The following is a 20770-nucleotide window of genomic DNA, read 5'->3' on the forward strand; positions in this document are numbered from 1 at the left end:
TGACCACAGGTAATGTGTCCATTTGTTTCACTTGTTCATTTGTTTAGTCACTCAGAATGATATTCAGAGCCTTCTCTGGGAGACAGCCATGGTTTGATACACAGATAAGGGACAAAATGGTCTCTTCTTTCCCAGCAGTGTATAAGCTCACACAGGAAATCATTTGCACAGACTCACTGTAAAACATAATGAAGAACATCTTAAGTACCATGTTAAAAGTACAAATAAAATGATGTAGATTCTAAAAAGAAAGATTTCTCACAGCAGCAAAAGTTAGAGAATATTTCATGAGAGAAAGTTATCTGAAATATGAGTAGAATTTTAATAGAAACAGTCAAATTAAATACCCAGCATAAAAATAAATAAATAAATACCCAGCATAGGAACTAGCATGTAGCAGGTGCTAAGTAAACAGTAGTTCCCTTGTTTGTTTTTAAGCAGTAAAATCAAATCCAAATATGAAAAAAATTGTATTTTTTGTTCTGTCAAATTATTCCTACACCAGATCACAAATGCACTGTTCTCAGTGTACTTAGAACATAGACTAGTGTGGAGAGCAAGGTTTCCAGCTCCTCTGCTTAGAGACATGTGACTGAAAGCAGTTTACTTCTCTGCATCCCAGAGATAAGATCCCAGGACAAATCATATTTTTTAGGTGCGTAAACAGTCACTTTACCTCCCTAACAAAGGGGTTAAAGTAGACCATTCATACAATTCAGCCTCTAATTATGATTTTCAAGTTCAAGTTTCCACAAAGTTTCCAGTGTTTTGTGTTGGTCAGGTTTTTCTTTTCAAGACTGAGCAACCCCCCTGCATATGAGAGCTTGGAGAATCTGGGGATGAGGGAGGCAGCAAGTTGGAGAAACTGCCCTATGATTCTGCTATGTCAAGAATCACTACTGTAGGCCCCCTGGTGCCCCTGCCTCCCCAGGCCCAAATTAAAACAAATCCCAAGGGCTCCTCTGTGATCAAAAGAAGCAGTATTGACAGCTTTTTTATAAAGGGAGATTTTTATGGTAACTCTGCTAAAGTGAACTTCCAGCTTCCATAAAAACAGTTGCCAGGGGCTCTGCTTCAGTGAGAGAGAGTAGATCCACAGAACTGCCTTAGGTCCTATTGTAAGCAATGCTTTTGGTGAATTGATGATATAAAGGAATTAAAAAAAACACTCATTAAATTTGAAAGTGATAAAGAGACCAAAAAAGAAGATTTTAGATTCCTTTTAAAAACAGCAAAACCTGAGATGATCTCAGGTAAACTCTGTCAAAAGAGATTAAAGACCTTTCCCCTTCCTAGCTACTTTTTCTAAGAGTTGAAGAATAGTTTGTCCTAACTTCAAAGTCAAATTAACGTCAACTTTGAAGACAACACTTCTTAAGCCATTCCCATATGCTCAAGGCCTTCAATATCTTTTAATATCCAAATGAAATTCACAGACATTTTGAATAGTAAAAAAGCAGAATACGTAAAGAACATCTGTATACTCACCTGATTTTGCATACTAGGCAATATAATTATAGCCACTGAATGTGTATTCGGGTTGTTAAACCTGGGGATATATGTTTATACATGATTATGCTCTTTTAAAGCCAGATTAACTGTAAAGAAACTCATGTGGCTTTCTTCTGTTCAGAATCACTTTCCACCAAATATGAATGTAATGTTTTGTTTTGCATTTTTATGTATGCATCGTACCCCTTCTTTTTGGTACCCAAGGTAAGATGTAAACAGAGATGTCAAGTGGGACTAGGATTAGGCATAATCTCTAGGTGGTTTTTACAGTTATAGGGTAGTGTACTCCAGGGAGTGTGAGCTCAAGAAACAGTGTGGTGGCACACTCATTTTCTGTGGAATACAACTAATCCAGACCAGCTTGACCTCAGAGCCCAGAGGACTCAACCCGATGAAGAGCTTAGTTGGAGCTGCAGTGCCAGAGACCAAATGAATCATATCAAGTGCGACCATTATGGGGCTGAAGATTATTTCCAATTAATCTTTGATCCTCTGAGGTATCACATTTCCCAAATCTATGTGTCCATAAGGGAGCCAATGAAGATCTGAAAAGAGCAATTTACCTAATCCTTGAACACCATGGCAGGCCTTCTGCTTATGAAGTGCTGTCATTCTACACAAAAACAGTTGTCTACCATTTTCCTAAGCGAAGTGAAATAATGAGGGCAAACTTAAGTAGTTTCATAGACTCATTTTGATGCCTGTTTTACTCGCAGTATATTTACTGTTTTAGGAGCCCCTCAAGATGTACCACCGTCAGACGTGTTTTCTTAGATGCTGAAATTTTGAGTAAAGACAACAAACTGACTTCTGTTAAATCAGAAAAATAAATATTGTCTCATTCTACACCTTAAGTACTCATGACATAATGCATTTTCTTGCCTTTCTTATTTCTCTCAGAAATCGAATGTCCTGTGAATCTGCCTCTCCATTGTTTTTTTTAATAGGCATGTCCAGACATCCGCCAGCTCCCGAGATTCCTACGTTTTATCCCCTGTCTCCGGGTGGTGTTGGACAGATTACCCCACCTCTTGGCTGGTAAGATCCTTCTTGCAACCTGCAGCCAGGCGTCTGAACACATACTCTTCTACTCCCCATTTATGGAAATTAGCTTTATGAATAATAACACTTGTGGAGTTGAAGAAACTTCAACACACAAGGTGCTAACTTTATTTCATTTCAATTTAAAAGATTAAAAAACATACAGACTTTGAAATGGACTCAGTCCGTTTGCTAATATGTGTAGAAAATGACTGTGTAGCATTTGCTTTGAAGCTTATAGTTTTATGGATTCAATTTGTGGCTCTGGGCATTTGCTATGCCTGTACAAAGTGTTCACTGTGGTTTTTCTTTTCTAGTTCTTTATGAACAACTTATATTTTTGAAGCATAACCTTAGATATATTGAATATCGATCTTTGCTTATAAATGGGCAAGTGATGTAAATGACAAATAACTGTAACAAATACAAAAGCATCTTTTGAATTTTAATAAAGTAAGCACCAGTTTGAGTTCAGAGGAGTGAAAAACTGATGAATGGACTTTATCCTTTCAGAATCCAAATGTTCTCTATTTTGTTGTTTCTTAAAGATCCATACCACTGTTCTCAGGTTTTTTTTTTTTTTAATTATAAAGGTAAAGAAAAAGAAATGTATTTAGGGAAGAAAGAATCACTTCATACAGTGGAGCCTATTTTTATCATTTTATTGTTAGCACGTAGCTTTCCCTGCCCTCACTCCCATCCCTCTCTCCCCACTGCTCACTCTATGGACAAAGTGCTGCACCTTCAGCAAACGTTTTCTCTCCTTTCTTTACTGACTCTGTGTCCTTACAGACCCCTGGTGAAAGCCCGTTTCCCTCCCTCACATCCTTACCTTATCTCTTCTTCATAAGGAGGACTTATCCTGCCATGGATATTCCAGCTTTCTCTCTTCTCTTTGGCATTAAATCTCTCAGTCAATAACTCTGTTTGAATTTAATTGATTATGCGAACACTTCCAAACCTACATCAATTATTCTGTCTGAACTTAGCTACTTAAGGGCAACAGTCCTGGGCTGAGTTCCATCAGTGGCATCTGGAAATAAAGACTGTGTAAATGAAAAATGTGACATGTAGGAAAAACAGAGGGAGAGATGGAATTCTCAGAGCAGAGAGAAAATAACTCCAATGAATCGATCTTTTATTTCTTGCCTGCAGCATGGGTGTAAGGGTGGGAGGTGGGGTGCAGGGTTTTCAAAAATTTGTTCATTTTTATGTAAACTTTTATTTCCTCCTTTCTTCCCTTCCCTAAAGTCTGAAAGATTCTGATAATCCATTCACCTAAATAGAATAGTTCACCATTCTCAGGTTCTGTTATATTCAGCAAGAGCTGTTCAAAGCATCAGTGGGGCTGGAGAGGGGCAGGGGTAGAAAATGAGTCATTCATGGCCTGCAGTGGGAGAGTTCCTTCAAGGCACCGGTGATGCCTTGGGTGGGTGGAGGGTGAGGAAGGGGAGCAGTTGGGTGCCTGAAGCAGTGCCCTCGTAACTCTCCCCAGATTCTGGTTGAGGGCCTCCGCTCATCAAACGCTTGTTGCTGGTTGGTAACTCATGTTTTGTCATTGATGGGTTCCTCTCTTCTGTGACCTCAGGCAAGGTCAGCCTGTGTATCCCATCACGGGAGGCTTCAGGCAGCCCTACCCGTCCTCACTGTCAGTCGACACTTCCATGTCCAGGTAGGTGGAGGTGGATCCGGCGCCAGGACAGGCTGCTCTCGCGCGCTTGCGTCTCCCGCGCCTCTGCTTGCCTCTCGGCCCGGCGGGCGGCGTCTGTCTGCGCAGGCTGCCTGGCTCCCACACTAGGCGTCCTGGGGAGTCCCGGGCAGGAGCCAGACTCCACGCCCCACAGCACCAGCCACACCCGTCAGGCAGACGGACTCAGCACCCTGGAGACAGTGCCTCCAAAAGACTTCACTGCCCCCCGACGGCGGGAGGAGAAATGTCCCCAGAGGGGACCTCAGAAGAAGAGCTTGTTCAATTCAAAACATGCTGGGGGCGGGTCAGCGGGAGAATGCGGACTGGCTTTTCTTTTCCTGTGAGGAAAGTTGTCTCAGTTTCCTGTGACGGTGTCTGAAAAGGCCCAGCTAGCCCAGAGCCTTCCCGGACCAAGGCTGTGAGAAGAGAAGGAGCGGTGCTTACGGCTGTCAGGCCGCGCGGGGCGTGTGTCCTAGTGTGTGAATCAGGCCCTGTGTGGACACGGTGGGGCCGGCGAAGTCTGTGAGGTCTGCTGCCACACCGCTCTGTGTAACGCTTTGCCTCTGGAAAGGACGGCTTCTGTGCCCTGTGCTTGATGTACACACACATTTGTGGTGTATCATCTGTGTGTTCAATGTGGCTTTTTCAAGGGAGCTAGCATTAACATGCTGGAAGTCAAACTGTTGGGTTAGTAACTGGTTGTGAATCTTAACTTTTTTATATACATATGAAATTTGCAGTTTTCTGTGGTGAATTTCAGCTTTTTCAGAAATCATTTTATTCAGTAAATTGTACACCTAGCTGGTTGAGAGGGAATGACATTAATACCCTTCCTCCAAAATATATTATATATATTTTTTTTATTTTAACACTGTATAAGAATTGTGTGATGATAGGATTTTCTCATAGGCAAATAACCAGCATCACGTATTTTTGCAAGTGGTCCATTTAGCAAAGCATCATGATTTGATCGAATGTTTGTATTTTTCCCATGCCTCCTTAATTTTTAAAGATTTGTTTCTGAAATATTATATATCCAAGTAGAGTCCTTTCTTTCCTTCCCAGAAGAAGGAATTAACTGTACAGATGGTGATGAAAGACCTGAGAATGTTTTTTGTTGAACTACATGTTTACTTTAAAACAGTTTGAAAGCAGAAATTTCTAAAGCATATCCAAATTTATCAAAGAGCTTGTTGAAAGTACTGTCTTTGTTTTATTTTTCTTGCATGGCAGTTTCCCTCCTTTGTGTTGGATGGTGGTGGATATTTTGAGATTTTTTTAATGCTCTATAAGCATACTCTGGGAAAAAGCCTTTATTTGAGCTTGTGTAGTTTTTACCCTGAAGCAGAACTGTATCTGTCCCTTTAATTAAATTCTTCCCCTTAATTTTGTTATCAATTTTCCATGAGGCTGGATCTCTCAGACACTACCTTCTTTATGTGTAGAAAATTATTTGGGATGATGCTGATGGCAACCTTATTAAATTAGAGACTGAGCAAATCTTCCTGTCCCTTGTCTTCTCAGTTGCTCTCTCCCGATATTAGGGAAAAAGCCAACAGGAGAAGACTTAATATGAAGGTCCACTTAGGGATGTAGACAGAGATTTTAAAATATGATGTCTTTAGATTTTAAGGTCATTTTAAAAAGCTAAATCTTAATAAAATATTGTATTTCCAGTAGTTACTGAAATTCTTCTCTGAAAACTGCTTTGCAAGAAAAGTGACTCACTTTTTTTTTTTTTTTTTAATCCTATTGCCTAGAGCCCTCCCAGGAAAAATGCCAGATTCCACCATTAGCTTGAAAAAAAAAATCTGTAAGGTGGTGTGTAATTATAAATATTTTCCACCTGAATACAGAAAGGAAAGAAATTAATCATCAGCTTGCTCTTATAGTTAATATGTCTGTGTGTGAAGATGTGTTTTTACTCTCAGCCAATAACAGTTACTGAGTTGTTTCAAAATTCTATCCAGCTCTTGCTACAGCAGTACATTTTGTTTTCTCGTCTTACCTTCTTTTAGGTTTTCTCATCATATGATTCCCGGTCCTCCTGGCCCCCACACAACTGGCATCCCTCATCCAGCCATCGTAACGCCTCAGGTCAAACAGGAACACCCCCACGCTGACAGCGACCTAATGCACGTGTAAGTGCATCTCTCTTCACCTGGGGACGCCTTAGGGTACCAAGGCCTTAAACCCCACAGCTTCTCCTTTGCTGTTGTCGAATCTCACCCCTCTCTGTTATCCTGAAAATCAGTGTAGCTCCGCCTTGAAAACTCTGCCTCTGAGGACACCGAGCAGCTTGATTCTCAGTGCTCTGATTTGGTTCTGAGATTGAAAAGGAGCACAGATCTCAAAAGATGAAGGGAAACTCACTAAAGAGAAGTGATCTTCAGAACAGAGAGACTGAAGAAATGGAGCTGTTTAGCCATTTAGTACAAGGCTTTAATTGGGTTCCCATTCTTGGGGAGCATGAGAGTGAAGTAGATTGGGGGGTTCAGTGCATTTCCTTCTAGAAATAGAGCCACCCTGCATCTGCATCAAGGCTTTGGAAGCACTGAATTGAAAGGAAGGGGACAAACCAAAGCCCAGGATTTCCTGTTGGGCCAGGGTTGTTGCAGGCTGTTACAGCGCAGCTGAATTCTCCCAAAAGACTAGTGATTAATTGAATTTCTTAATCTAGGGTTTGTACTGGAGCAGAAGGAGGCAGTGGCAGGGAGCATGTGAACATCGTCCATAAGACCCCTGCAAGTACAGGCAAATCCAGTGTGCATTTGTCTGGGGGAGAGAGTCTTAAGATTTCATTAGGTTCTCAGAGGAGCGCTGGCCAGCAGAAGTTAAGAACGTCAGTTCTAGAGGAGGACTGACTACCTGCACTGTATGTGCAGCTTTTCCTAAGGTGACCAGGGAGCACCTAAAATCTAGATGCAGCATCTTCACAAGCCCATTTCTGTGTTGGGTTTAAACCCTTCTATAGCTATAGGTAAGTTTTCTCAAACCAAAGGATCCTTATTTATCAACAGTAGATGAGTCACTCTTTTAAGTAGACAGTGTCCTGGGGGCTTATAGAGAGCCCAGAGGGTGGTCCCAGCCTGAGGTGGACTCATGATACAAGCAGATGCTCCGCTCCTCCCTTCTCTTCCTGATTCGTCTAACCCCTTCCCCACTCCCACCTTTTAGGAAGCCTCAGCATGAACAGAGAAAGGAGCAGGAGCCAAAAAGACCTCACATTAAAAAGCCTCTGAATGCTTTTATGTTATACATGAAAGAAATGAGAGCGAACGTCGTAGCTGAGTGTACTCTAAAGGAAAGTGCAGCTATCAACCAGATTCTAGGCAGAAGGGTAAGTAGTGGGATGGCAGGTAAATGTTTATGGTAACCGTGGAACTGGTTCATTAAGAGCTGCCCAAATGCACTTACATATCAGGTAGGCATAGAATCATCTGTATAGTCACCAGTCACTTGGGGAGTAACAGAAAGAGCATGACAACCTTTAGGAGGAATGATATAATGCATTGAATCAACAACTGAGGTTGTATCTGGCACTTAGAACATTTCCTGTAAATGATAACTATTTTCCTATTATCATACTTTAAATGAGTGTATCATGAGTGTCTTTTATGTGCCAGGCAGTGTAGTAGGCATTACATAATTGTTGCTGAGTAAAATAGATGTAGTCCTTGCCTTCGCAGATCTTGAAGTTTTGTGACAGGATACTGATAGGAAATAATCCCCCATTATATATATAATTAAAATTGTGATAAATACTGTTAATATGAAGAGCAAGAATCAGAGAATAATGGAGGGAGGTGGGGCTAAGGGAATGGCCCCCTGATAAAGTAGTTGAGAGATGAGTGGGGGTTAACCCCTGATGAAGGGGGTAAGGTGGACCCTCCCCACGCGAAGCAGTGTGTGTGTCACCAGACTCTGTGGTGACTTCTTAAAATATGACCTTGTGTATTTGGTTTTGCAAACTCTCAAGAAATTCATGGTTTGCAAATGAACATTCAGGAGAAGGAAGGTCTTGACAACCTTTGTGGGACTTAAAGGTCATGTTTTAGCTGTTGCTGATGATCATTTTCATCATGTTTGTTAAAAACCTCATACATTTCAGCATCCATGACAGAAAACATTAGGAGATTTCCAGTCCATGTGAGGAAAGCAGATGGCAGAGAGCAGGCATTGTTGAATTATAGATTCCTGTTTGACGGCATTAAAAACGCAGCTATTTCCAATCTTCAAGACACCAGGGTTTCAGGGGTAGGATGCGGTGGTAGATTACAGCTCTTTTGATGCCCTGTGTGCAATACTCTATCTCCCTGTGGATTCTTAAACACTTAATAACAATAATTACAATGATTTTCAAAGCCAGGTCATAGCAGATGAGTGATTTCCATCTTTTCTTTTTTTTTTTGAATTTTCCCTGACCCTTCAAAAGAAGAAATTAGAGGGAAAAGAAGGGTTCTTTTTTCAGCTTGTGTAAAACTCTTATTTTTTTTTTCTTTTCCCCAAGTTAAATGTCCATGGTCCTCCAGTGGGAATTATTTTCCTACTCAAGAGAGTTAAGGATATGATATGGATGTATGCTTCCTATTTTTAATGCACATTTCCAACAGTTGCTACTTTCTCAGCTCCCTTAACAATCCCCAGATCAGAGCATGTGTCCTAAAGCATGGTTCTCATTTAGGGTCTCTCTCTGTCTTTGATTTGGACACCTGTTTCTATTTATAGGTCTCTGAGATCTTTGATTAAGATCAGGTTTTCTATCCTTTCATAACTCCCCTCTGGCAGGATAGTTCTTGCTAGTTCTTTAAAGTTCCTAGCTTTAAAATCATGAAGTTTTACACTAGGTTAATTAGAATTCTTAATAGTGGAACTGAAATTCATCCTGGAACATTTTCTCTTTTGATTTTTACTCACCTTTACTTTATCTCTAACATAGAAATGTTCGTTCATATGAATGACTCAGTTTTCTTCATATTATAAATAATAATAACATAAATACTATTTTAAGGTTTTTCTTTTCAGACCTTCTAGACTATTAAAGGAAGTCCATTTATTGCATATTTATTGCCAGAATTTCTAAATCTTGGGATTAACTGTGTTAAGTTTCTTCAAATGGGTATTTTCCCAACAAGTTGATGAATCTTTCAGTAAGCAAAAGAGATGGAAAAACATTTTTAGTCAATATGTGTTTCAGAAATGCCTGTTAAAGACTGTCTTCCTAGCTTGCATCAGACTTTACATTTGTTTTCAATGTAAAATTTTAATATCATAACTTTACTTAACTGTTTTACTCTGGTAAATGATGTTTCATTTGTTGAGTCTGTGAATTATAAATCTCTAGGAACTAAAAGCAGTTGAAAAGGCAGGTAAACAGTTTAGTTTGTGGTCTGCTTTTTCACTTTGACTTTTGCTCAGTTCTGTTAGCTGAGGTCTTGTCAACCTAAGTTTCCTGCTGTAACTGAAAAATTCCTGCTTGTTTAACTGGTTGTTTGGGTAGAAGACCCAACCTCCACATGTATTTTGGGAGATAAGTCTTATTTACAATTCCAGATAAAATATATCTCTATACTGACATATTGCAGTAGTATGAGAGATTATTGATCAAATGAATGAACAAATTTACAAAGTAAGCCTTCTTATCTTTTTTCCTCTTAGTCTGCTTTTCATTCCTTTTTGATAATGCTTTGCCTCTTGCCAATCATGTTAGCATCAGACCTATCTAAATACTAATGATGAGTCTTTTTTTTTTTAAAGGTAGGCTGATCTCTTCCACTGTGCCTGGTGTGGCTTTTTCTCCCCGTCAAGGGCTCTAGGTTAGAACCTCAGATTTAGAAAAGTAGCTTCCCTGGTGGCTCAGCTGGTAAAAAATCTGCCTGCAGTGCGGGAGACCTGGGTTCGATCCCTGGGTTGGGAAGATCCCCTGGAGACGGGAATGGCAACCCACTCCAGTATTCTGGCCTGGAGAATTCCATGGACTGTATAGTCCATGGGGTTGCAGAGCACTGGACACGACTGAGCGACTCTCGCTTTCTCTCCCGTCACTGGGCAGAGGCGGTGTGACTCTCCCTCGCCCTCCCGTCACTGGGCAGAGGCGGTGTGACTCTCCCTCGCCCTCCCGTCACTGGGCAGAGGCGGTGTGACTCTCCCTCGCCCTCCCGTCACTGGGCAGAGGCGGTGTGACTCTCCCTCGCCCTCCCGTCACTGGGCAGAGGCGGTGTGACTCTCCCTCGCCCTCCCGTCACTGGGCAGAGGCGGTGTGACTCTCGCTCTCTCTCCCGTCACTGGGCAGAGGCGGTGTGACTCTCCCTCTCTCTCCCGTCACTGGGCAGAGGTGGTGTGACTCTCCCTCTCTCTCCCGTCACTGGGCAGAGGCGGTGTGACTCTCCCTCGCCCTCCCGTCACTGGGCAGAGGCGGTGTGACTCTCCCTCGCCCTCCCGTCACTGGGCAGAGGCGGTGTGACTCTCCCTCTCTCTCCCGTCACTGGGCAGAGGCGGTGTGACTCTCCCTCGCCCTCCCGTCACTGGGCAGAGGCGGTGTGACTCTCCCTCGCCCTCCCGTCACTGGGCAGAGGCGGTGTGACTCTCCCTCGCCCTCCCGTCACTGGGCAGAGGCGGTGTGACTCTCGCTCTCTCTCCTGTCACTGGGCAGAGGCGGTGTGACTCTCCCTCGCCCTCCCGTCACTGGGCAGAGGCGGTGTGACTCTCCCTCGCCCTCCCGTCACTGGGCAGAGGCGGTGTGACTCTCGCTCGCCCTCCCGTCAGTGGGCAGAGGCGGTGTGACTCTCCCTCTCTCTCCCGTCACTGGGCAGAGGCGGTGTGACTCTCGCTCTCTCTCCCGTCAGTGGGCAGAGGCAGTGTGACTCTCGCTCGCTCTCCTGTCAGTGGACAGAGGCAGTGTGATTCTTCCTTTCTTTCCTATTTAGTGGGGAGAAGCAGTGAGACTCTTCCTGCCTCACTGTCCACTGCTCCGCAGACATGCCTTCTTAGGCTCAACTTGACTCATTCTTATTACTCTGCTGGGACAAAGATTGTGTCAGGTAACTTCTTTCAGGCGTTGTATTTTTTCTGTCACTTCCCCATCTCCCCTCCCTCCATCCTTCCTTTTTTTTTTTTTTTTTGTTGAAGTGTATTACTTGATCTGCCTTTAGGCTCAGGCCAAGTTCCAGTGAGTGTCACGGTTCTTAACTGTATACTCTGCACTTCTAAAGCAATTAAATCATTGTCCTATCAACTTAGAGGCCCTGGCCTTCAAGGGGCAGTTTGAAGGAAGTGGAGTCCATTGCCCTGCCTGTGGGTCCCACCACCTCTGGACTGGAGACTGGCAGGGAGGACAGGATGAGGCCGCAGGTGCTCTAGTGCTCTCTTTGAGATGAGGCCCTCCTCCTCTCCATGGGCAAGGGCAGCAGGTGTCTGTGCTCTCGAGGGGGCACGTCCCCATTGTGCTGTCGGGTCTGTGTCCTGACCGCTGGACCGCGGTCCTCAAGGACAGCCTCTTGTTGCTCACTGGCCTCTCTCGCTCACTTCTCCTTCCTTTTTCCAGTACAGTCATATCTTTCTTTCCATCATTTAAAAAAACAAGAAGAGAGTAACTAAAATCAATATGCACAGTAGACATGAGTGAGAAAGAACCACCCAGCCTTTAACAGGAAGTGAAATGGAAGCAGCACACCCTAGAATTGGGAGCGCTGGAGAGGAAGCGGGCCTCCCCCAGAGTGCGTGCGGGCACACTTGTGTGCAGGCGCGAGTGGTGTGGCCTCCGGCCCCAGCCTCCTACAGCCACTGCCCCTGCACCGTCGCCTCTGGCCAGAGGGTCCCCCAGAGCGCAGCCAGTTGTCTGGGAGTTGCTGACAACAGATCCTGGCATTTGGAAAGTAGGAGGACGTACTGAGAAACTGCTCACTGGGGGCCTGGGGCAAGTTTTATGTAAACACACACAAAGTGCCAGTGTTGTTGTTCAGTCACGCAGTCGTGTCCAACCCTGTGCAACCGCATGGGCTGCAGCACACCAGGCTTCCCTGTCCCTCACCATCTCCCAAAGTTTGCCCAAGTTCATGTCCATTGCATCGGTGATGCCATCCAGCCATCACATCCGCTGACGTCCTCTTCTGCCCTCGATCTTTCTCAGCATCAGGAACTTTTTCAGTGAGTCAGCAGTTAACAACAGATAACCAAAATAGTGGAGCTTCAGCTTCAGCATCTGTTCTTCCAGTGAATATTCGCGGTTTATTTCCCTTAGGATTGACTGGTTTGATCTCCTTGCTGTCCACGGGACTCTCAGGAGTCTTCTCCAGCACCACAGTTCAAAGGCATCAATTCTTTGACATTCTGCCTTCTTTTTTCTTCTTAGAAGAAATGTAGTAGCCCTCATAGTCAACAAAAGAGTCTGAAATGCAATTCTTGGGTGCAGTCTCAAAAACAACAGAATGATCCCTGTTCGTTTCCAAGGCAAACCATTCAATATCACAGTAATCCAAGTCTATGCCCCAAACAGTAATGCTGAAGAAGCTGAATTTGAATGGTTCTATGAAGACCTATAAGACCTTCTAGAAATAACATCCAAAAAAGATATCTTTTTTATTATAGAGGACTGGAATGCAAAAGTAGGAGTTCAAGAAATACCTGGAATAACAGGCAGAATTGCCCTTGGAGTACAGAATGAAGCAGAGCACAGGCTAACAGAGTTTTGCCAAGAGGACACACTAGTTGTAGCAAACACCCTCTTCCAACAACACAAGAGAAGACTCTACACATGGACATCACCAGATGGTCAATACCAAAATCATATTGATTATGTTCTTTGCAGCCAAAGATAGAGAAGCTCTATACAGTCAGCAAAAACAAGACCAGGAGCTGACTGTGGCTTAGATCATGAACTCCTTATTGCCAAATTCAGACTTAAATTGAAGTAGGGAAAACCATTGGACCATTCAGGTATGACCTAAATCAAATCCCTTATGATTATACAGTGAAAGTGACAAATAGATTCAAGGTATTAAATCTGATAGAGTGCTTGAAGAACAATGGACTGAGGTTTGTGACATTGTACAGGAGGCAGTGATCAAGACAATCCCCAAGGAAAAGAAATGCAAAAAGGCAAAATGGTTGTCTGAGGAGGCCTTACAAATAGCTGTGAAAAGGAGAGAAACTAAAGGCAAAGGAGGAAAGGGAAGATATACCCATTTGAATGCAGAGTTCCAAAGAATAGCTAGGAGAGATAAGAAAGCCTTCCTCAGTGATCAATGCAAAGCAATAGAGGAAAACAACAGAATGGGAAAGACTGGAGATCTCTTCAAGAAAATTAAAGATACCAAGGAAACACTTCATGCAAAGATGGGCACAGCAAAGGACAGAAATGGTAGGAACCTAACAGAAGCAGAAGATATTAAGAGGTGGCAAGAATACACAAAAGAACTATACAGAAAAGATCTTCATGACCCAGATAACCACAATGGTGTGATCACCCACCTAGAGCCAGACATCCTGGAATGTGAAGTCAAGTGGGCCTTGAGGAAGCATCACTATCAACAAAGCTCGTGGAGGTGATGGAATTCCAGTTGAACTATTTCAAATCCTAAAAGATGATGCTGCGAAAGTGCTGCACTCAATATGCCAGCAAATTTGGAAAACTCAGCAGTGGCCACAGGACTGGAAAAGGCCAGTTTTCATTTCAATCCCAAAGAAAGGCAATGCCAAAGAATGTTCAAACTACTGCACAATTGCACTCATCTCACACGCTAGCAAAGTAATGCTCAAAATTCTCTAAGCCAGGCTTCAACAGTACATGAGCCATGAACTTCCACGATGTTCAAACTGGATTTAGAAAAGGCAGAGGAACCAGAGATCAAATTGCCAACATCTGCTGGACCATCGAAAAAGCAAGGAGTTCCAGAAAAACATCTGCTTTATTGACTACGCCAAAGCCTTTGACTGTGTGGATCACAATAAACTATGGAAAATTCTTTAAGAGATGGGACTACCAGACCACATGATCTGCCTCCTGAGAAATCTGTATGCAGGTGAAGAAGCAACAGTTAGAACTGGACAAGGAACAACAGACTGGTTCCAAATCAGGAAAGGAGTACATCAAGGCTATATATTGTCACCCTGCTTATTTAACTTATATGCAGAGTACATCATGTGAAATCTCGTCTGGATGAAGCACAAGCTGGAATCAAGATTACTGGAAGAAATATCAATAACTTCAGATACTCATATGACACCACCCTTATGGCAGAAAGTGAAGAAAAACTAAAAGAGCCTCTTGATGAAAGTGAAAGAGGAGCGTGAAAAAGTTGGCTTAAAACTCAACATTCAGAAAATTAAGATCATGGCATCTGGTCCCATCACTTCATGGCAAATGGATGGGGAAAACAATGGAAACAGTGAGAGACTTTGTTTTTGGGGGCTCCAAAATCACTACAGACGGTGACTGTAGCCATGAAATTAAAAGACGCTCCTTGGAAGAAAAGTTGTGACCAACCTAGACAGCATATTAAAAAGCAGAGACATTACTTTGCCAACAAAGATTTGTCTACTCAAAGTTATTGTTTTTCCAGTAGTCATGTTATGGATGTGAGAGTTGGACTGTAAAGAAAGCTGAGCACTGAAGAATTGGTGCTTTTGAACTGTGGTGTTGGAGAAGACTCTTGAGAGTCCCTTGAACTGCAAGGATATCCAACAAGTCAATCCTAAAGGAAATCAGCCCTGAATATTCATTGGAAGGACTGATGCTGAAGCTGAAACTCCAATCCTTTGGCCACCTGATGTGAAGAACTGACTCATTTGAAAAGACCCTGATGCTGGGAAAGATTGAAGACAGGAGAAGGGGATGACAGAGGATGAAATGGTTGGATGGCATCACCGACTTGATGGAGATGAGTTTGAGTAAGCTCCAAGAGTTGGTGATGGACAGGGAAGCCTGGCGTGCCGCAGTCCATGGGGTCGCAAAGTTAGACACAACTGAACGACTGAACTGCCTTCTTTGTGGTCTGGCTCTCACAACGTACATGACCATTAGGAAGACTATAGCCTTGACTATATGGACCTTTGTTGGCAGAGTAATGTTTCTGCTTTTCAACACACTGTCTAGGTTTGTCATCACTTTGCTGCCAAGAAGCCTTTGTCTTCTGATTTCATGACTGCAGTCACTGTCCGCAGTGATTTTTGGAGACCTAGAAGAGGAAACCTGTCACTATTTCCACCTTTTCCGCTTCTATTTGCCACGCAGTAATGAGCCTGGATGTCATGATCTTAGTTTTTTTAATATTTAGTTTTAAGCTGGCTCTTTGAATCTACTCCTTTACCCTCACCAAGAGGCTCTTTAGTTCCTCTTCGCTTTCTGCCATTAAGATGACATCGTCTCCTATCTGAGGTTGTTGATGTTTCTCCTGCCTGTCTTGACTCCAGCGTGTATCTCATCCAGCCCAGCATTTCTCATGATGTGCTCCGTGTATAGTAAACAAACAGGGTAACAGCAGACAGCCCTGCTGTACTCCTTCTTCAATCTTAAACCAGTCAGTTATTCCGTGCAAGGTTCAGGCTGCTTAAAATCCCAAACAGTGCCTTGCTGTTTTGCTCTGTATGGTCTATAAATATCTGTTACCTAAAGGGAAATGGAAAATTTGCAAGGTGTCAAGTGATGCATTCTCCAAATTAGCTCCTACAGTCTGCAAGTGTAGATGTCAGAGTAAATTTAGGCCATGCTCCTTGTTTTCCGTCAGAAGACCAAAACACAAAGCGTGCGTGGTGATTATACAGTGTTATCTGTGTTCTCCCTGTGGACAGAAAGTCTTTATATAAGTGTGAAGTAAGGGTGAAAAGACTGAGACAGACTGCCTTTTGATGTCTGGCTTTATAGACAGGATCATATGATGAAGGTTTCAGATTCCTCATATGACAGAATGGGAGTGTGTGCATGTGAGGTGAGGAGATACCTGTGTGGAAAAGACCTGTGGAAATTTTGCATTAATAAATAGCACTTGGACTCAATGGCAGAATATGCCACAAGCTATGAAAAAGGGGTAAGTTGGGTGTTGAAGCTTACTGGTGAACATTCTCTTTAACTGGTCCTGGAGAAGCGAAAGGCTGGGCAAGAGGCCATTTCATTTTGGATACGTGGATAGGTTTCATGTAATGTGAGAGCAGGACAGGAAAACCAAAGTTTGAATCTCATTGCAGCCACCAAACTCCAGAAGGATTTCTGCAACACGTGGTCTTCTGCCATTTAAAAATCAAAGTTTACATTCTTAACATTTTCATTCTTCACTGTCTGAAATATGAAATATATAATACTATTGCTATTTTGCTTTTACTTGATTTTTTCCCCTCCATCCTTTTTGTTTTTCAGTGGCATGCCCTCTCTCGTGAAGAGCAGGCTAAATATTATGAATTAGCACGGAAGGAAAGACAGCTACATATGCAGCTCTATCCAGGCTGGTCTGCAAGAGACAATTATGTAAGCACCTTCTACACACCGACAGCTCTCTCTTCTCACGTTTTCTCTCCCTGTGTTGCTCTCATAAGGGAAATGTGTTGTAGAGTGTAACTAATGCTGGCATTGTTTTCTATTTTTGAAAGTTACTGAACTGTATAATAAAGACTTCATGGTTATATTTCATTTTCAAAATTGCACTGTCATAATTTTTTGGCTATATGCTAATGACATCTTAAAGTAAAATTTTTTAATCAGAAAAATCCTTATCATTAAAATGTTGGTGAAAAGATTGTTTTTAAAGCCCACAATCTCATCATGTAAATGATGAGATTATTATTATTAATAACTAGTTAACTATCTTCCAGTATATTTTCTGTGCGTATTTTTTCATTTTTATTTGGATGTGTGTTTGAGGGTGAGTGGGTGGGTGTGTATATACATACACTTTTGTACCATGCTGCTTGCTCTTGTATACAATAAGCATTTTTCTGTTATGGCATAGTGTTTCTGTATGTAAGTTTTAATAGGTGTACAATATTCATTGAGTGAATGTCACAATTAACCATTTTTCCCCTGCTTTTTAGATATTTGCTATTTTTTTTAATAAGTGGAAATAATCCTACAATGAACTGTGCATAATAACAGGTTTTTTTTTTTCTGTATTTAGGACTTATTTTTGTAGGATAGATTCCAAGTAGTGAAATTGTTGAGTACAGATTATAAAGACTTTTGATATATATTGTCAGATTTCTTTCCAAAAAGAATTATGTTATTTTACACTTATTACAGTGTATTCATGTGACTGTTTTGCCACAGACTAATTAGAACTAGGTAAAAATCCACTTTTTTGTTTCATATTAGTATACCCTGATGTCCATTATATATTTTATTTAGATGGAGTAGGTATTATCATAATTTTAAGTTGTATGAATTTTATTGGCAAAAAAACACCTCATTTTTATTTCCAGTTATTTTATTACTTTATACTTTGAACATCTTGTTCTTGTCTTGATACAGCAAAAACTACTTCTGAGAAAGAATATTGTAAGTGATATCAGTTGTATCATATTTTATAGAGGGGAATGTTTTTGATCACTTAAGCTCTTAATTTAAAAATCTGAAGATTATTTTCATGTTTCTTGTGAAACATTCAAAGTGCCAGCTAGGGCAGTCTTCTTATTAGATGTAGTTGTCCTTTTTAAGAATGGTGAAGTCATGAATCAACATGTAAATTAACGTGTGGTCATTGCTGTAGATGAGCCTGTGGGGCCACAAGTATGAGGTCATACATCCCATATAGTGAGGCACAGAGAGCTTTGGGAACACATTGTCTCCTGTAACATGTTGGAAGAAAAAGCCCCTACTGGTCAGAATTTGGAGCTTCCTCATTGGATACAAGTATGACATAGGAAGTAAGAGTCCCACTGTTTGTGACTTGGGAGCAACAGCTTCATCGACTCTCCTGGATTGCTGTCTTGGTTGTTTTAGTAACTGCCGCATGCCAATTGTCTAGAACTGTCTTAAATACTTTGTGTGTTGTTTTCTAGTCCTTAGGATAATCCTGTGACATAAACAGTATTGTTGCATTTTACAGATGAGGGAAATTGAAGAGTCAAGAGGTTAGGTAACTTGTCTGGGGTTATGTAGTGGCTAAGCTGCAAGGAACACCCAAGTCCCCCAGACTGCAAAGTCTATGCCACTTCCCTCCTCCAGACGGACCATCTCAGTCTTCCAGGGCCTCCTCAGGAAGACAGCTTTAGTTGAGTTTTCTCTCAGAACTGGGCTTCTGTTCTCTGGACTGTAATTAGTATTTTCTGGATACAGCCTCTGTGATGCCCTTTAAGTGGCAAGATCAATCCCCCACCTAAAGGGTTTCAGTCCTAAAGTATACTCCTTTAACCCTGTCCTGGGTCTCTTCTGGATCTGGTTGGCCTGTAGGGAAGAATGGTCTTCCTTCTTTGAACCCCCTGGGAGAGCTTTGCTGTGCTGTGAATTTACATAGATTCAGTGTTGCATGTTGAATGTCTTTCTTTTTTTCTTTTTATGTTACTGAAGTATAGTTGATTTACAGTGTTAACTTCTGTGGCACAGCACAGTGATTCAGTTATGTGTGTCTGTGTGTGTGTATATATATACTTTTTTATATTCTTTTCCATTATGGTTTATCACAGGCTACTGAATATAGTTCCCTGCACTATACAACAGGACCTGGTTGTTTATCCATCTTCTATAGTTTGCATCTGTCCCAAACACCCAATCCTTTCCTTCCCCACCCCACCCACCTTGGTAACCAAAGGTCTGTTCTGTATGTCTGTGAGTTTATTTCTGTTTCACAGATATGTTCATTTGTGTTGTATTTTAGATTCTACATACAAGTGATATCATGTCTTTGAATGAAGTTTCTGTTTCTGATCCTTAAGAGTGAGTTGCCACTTATAAAAAGAGATAAAAGAAACATGTTCTTTTTCTCTCTCTACCCTTCTCTCCATGTGGAGAGATAGGAAGTAGTTTTTAAGGAAGACCAGTGTAATGTGAATTTACCTTTAAAGATTTTCCTTGGCACAACTTTTAAAGGAAATTGTTTGCACAATCTGATTTTTAGGATCTCTTTGAATGAAAGGAAACCCCAGCTTTGTAACTTAAAATTTTTATAATAATCAAAATAAGCCTGTTAATTACTAAGGCAAAGAGAAGTCAATCAAGTGGTATCAATTTAGCTAAAGATATTACAGAGTATTCTTAGGAGTACAAGAATACAGTCTAAATAAGATATATGTCCTGTATCTTAGCTTTTCATTGTCAGAATGCTATCTTAATGCTCACTGAGATCATATTAAATATATATCTCAATATTTTATATTAAAATGCCCTAAGGCATCACAGATTATATAGCTTCAATTTGTTTTTATAACTTCCATTTTTTGTAACTGGTTTTCATAAATCAACAGTGAACATATATTCTTAGGTGTAGTGTTATATTTGTATTATTGGGGCTTTTAAATGTAGTGCTTAAAACCCCAGTACTATTTATGATTTTCATGAAAAGTTTATTTACTACACATGAAATTGTTTGTTTTTGTGTTAATTAACATAAATATATCCAAACTCCTTAAGTCTTTTTGTCTACCATAAATGTAAGTTCTCTTGAAGCATAGATGTATTCCTATAGTACATGTGATTTCACAAAAGCAACATTTAGTCTGACATGTCAGGCCACAGTTGCATGTTCTAAGCACATGCTAGGCATGTGCTGGGTGGCAAAGATGAGCTGAGATTCAGGCAGTGCTAACAGCCTGTGGTAAGGGGCCCAGGGACACAGCTCATCATGGCCCCTGTAAGGAGTCAGATTATGGTGGGAAGCTCACAGAGAAGAGTTCTAAATGACACAAGATGAATCTTAAAAGGGTGAATGGGAGCTTGGAGGAGGAGGAGGAGTTAAGGAAGAAAGCTCCGTGTACATGAAACTACCTTATTGCACCTTCTGAAAACCATAAGTCATTGCATTTGAAAGAGGGACAGTAAATGCCTATGAGAAGCATGTTCTTCCTCTATCTGCTCCCCTCTTCCTGGAGTACCTTAATCATCTAAAAGACGACTCCACTATTTTTGGTATGCTATTTCCCAAGATTACTAATATCTGTTGTTTGCCTTAGTGTTTATGAGGACAGTTTCAGTCAACTTTCCCAAGATCAGGTCATGTGACATGAAAAAAAACTATCTTGAGGTGCATAAAAATACATACTTTTTATATATTTACACAATATACTCAATATAATCTTATGGTTTTATTTTTTGTGAATGTGATTATTACAGCAGAGAAACTGGATGTGATATGTGTTCTGTTACACTTATTTGAAAAGACCATCCTAATCTAGGTTGGTCATTTACTATGCATATAAGTGGAAATACATACTGTGTCTATGCCTTATTACAATTATTTTTGAGGGGAAAGTAATTGTGAAGAAAAACAGAAAATTAAACCAGTATAAATAGACCTAAAATGTAAATATGTGATTAAGATGATTTTGAAATGTATTTTAAGTTGCAGGCATATTCATGTTGTTATGTCTTTTAGGAAGCAAGGTCTTTAG

The 20770-nt window shown here is 41.4% G+C and overlaps 1 protein-coding gene across 6 annotated transcripts in view; it reads left to right on the top strand.

The window, feature by feature from the left end:
* Positions 1 to 20770, top strand: part of LEF1 (lymphoid enhancer binding factor 1) — a 118585-nt gene that overhangs the window by 82799 nt on the left and 15016 nt on the right. For 4 of the 6 annotated variants that reach the window (XM_043870853.1, XM_043870852.1, XM_043870857.1 and 1 more), the window contains exons 5-9: positions 2460 to 2550; positions 4142 to 4225; positions 6262 to 6384; positions 7421 to 7583; positions 16593 to 16700. In XM_043870853.1, coding sequence (XP_043726788.1) covers positions 2460 to 2550; positions 4142 to 4225; positions 6262 to 6384; positions 7421 to 7583; positions 16593 to 16700 — 569 coding nt within the window. The remainder of the gene's footprint in view (positions 1 to 2459; positions 2551 to 4141; positions 4226 to 6261; positions 6385 to 7420; positions 7584 to 16592; positions 16701 to 20770) is intronic. The other 2 variants (XM_043870856.1, XM_043870854.1) reach the window with 1 other exon arrangement.

The sequence above is a fragment of the Cervus elaphus genome, chromosome 17, assembly GCF_910594005.1.
Source record: "Cervus elaphus chromosome 17, mCerEla1.1, whole genome shotgun sequence".
NCBI lineage: Eukaryota > Metazoa > Chordata > Mammalia > Artiodactyla > Cervidae > Cervus > Cervus elaphus.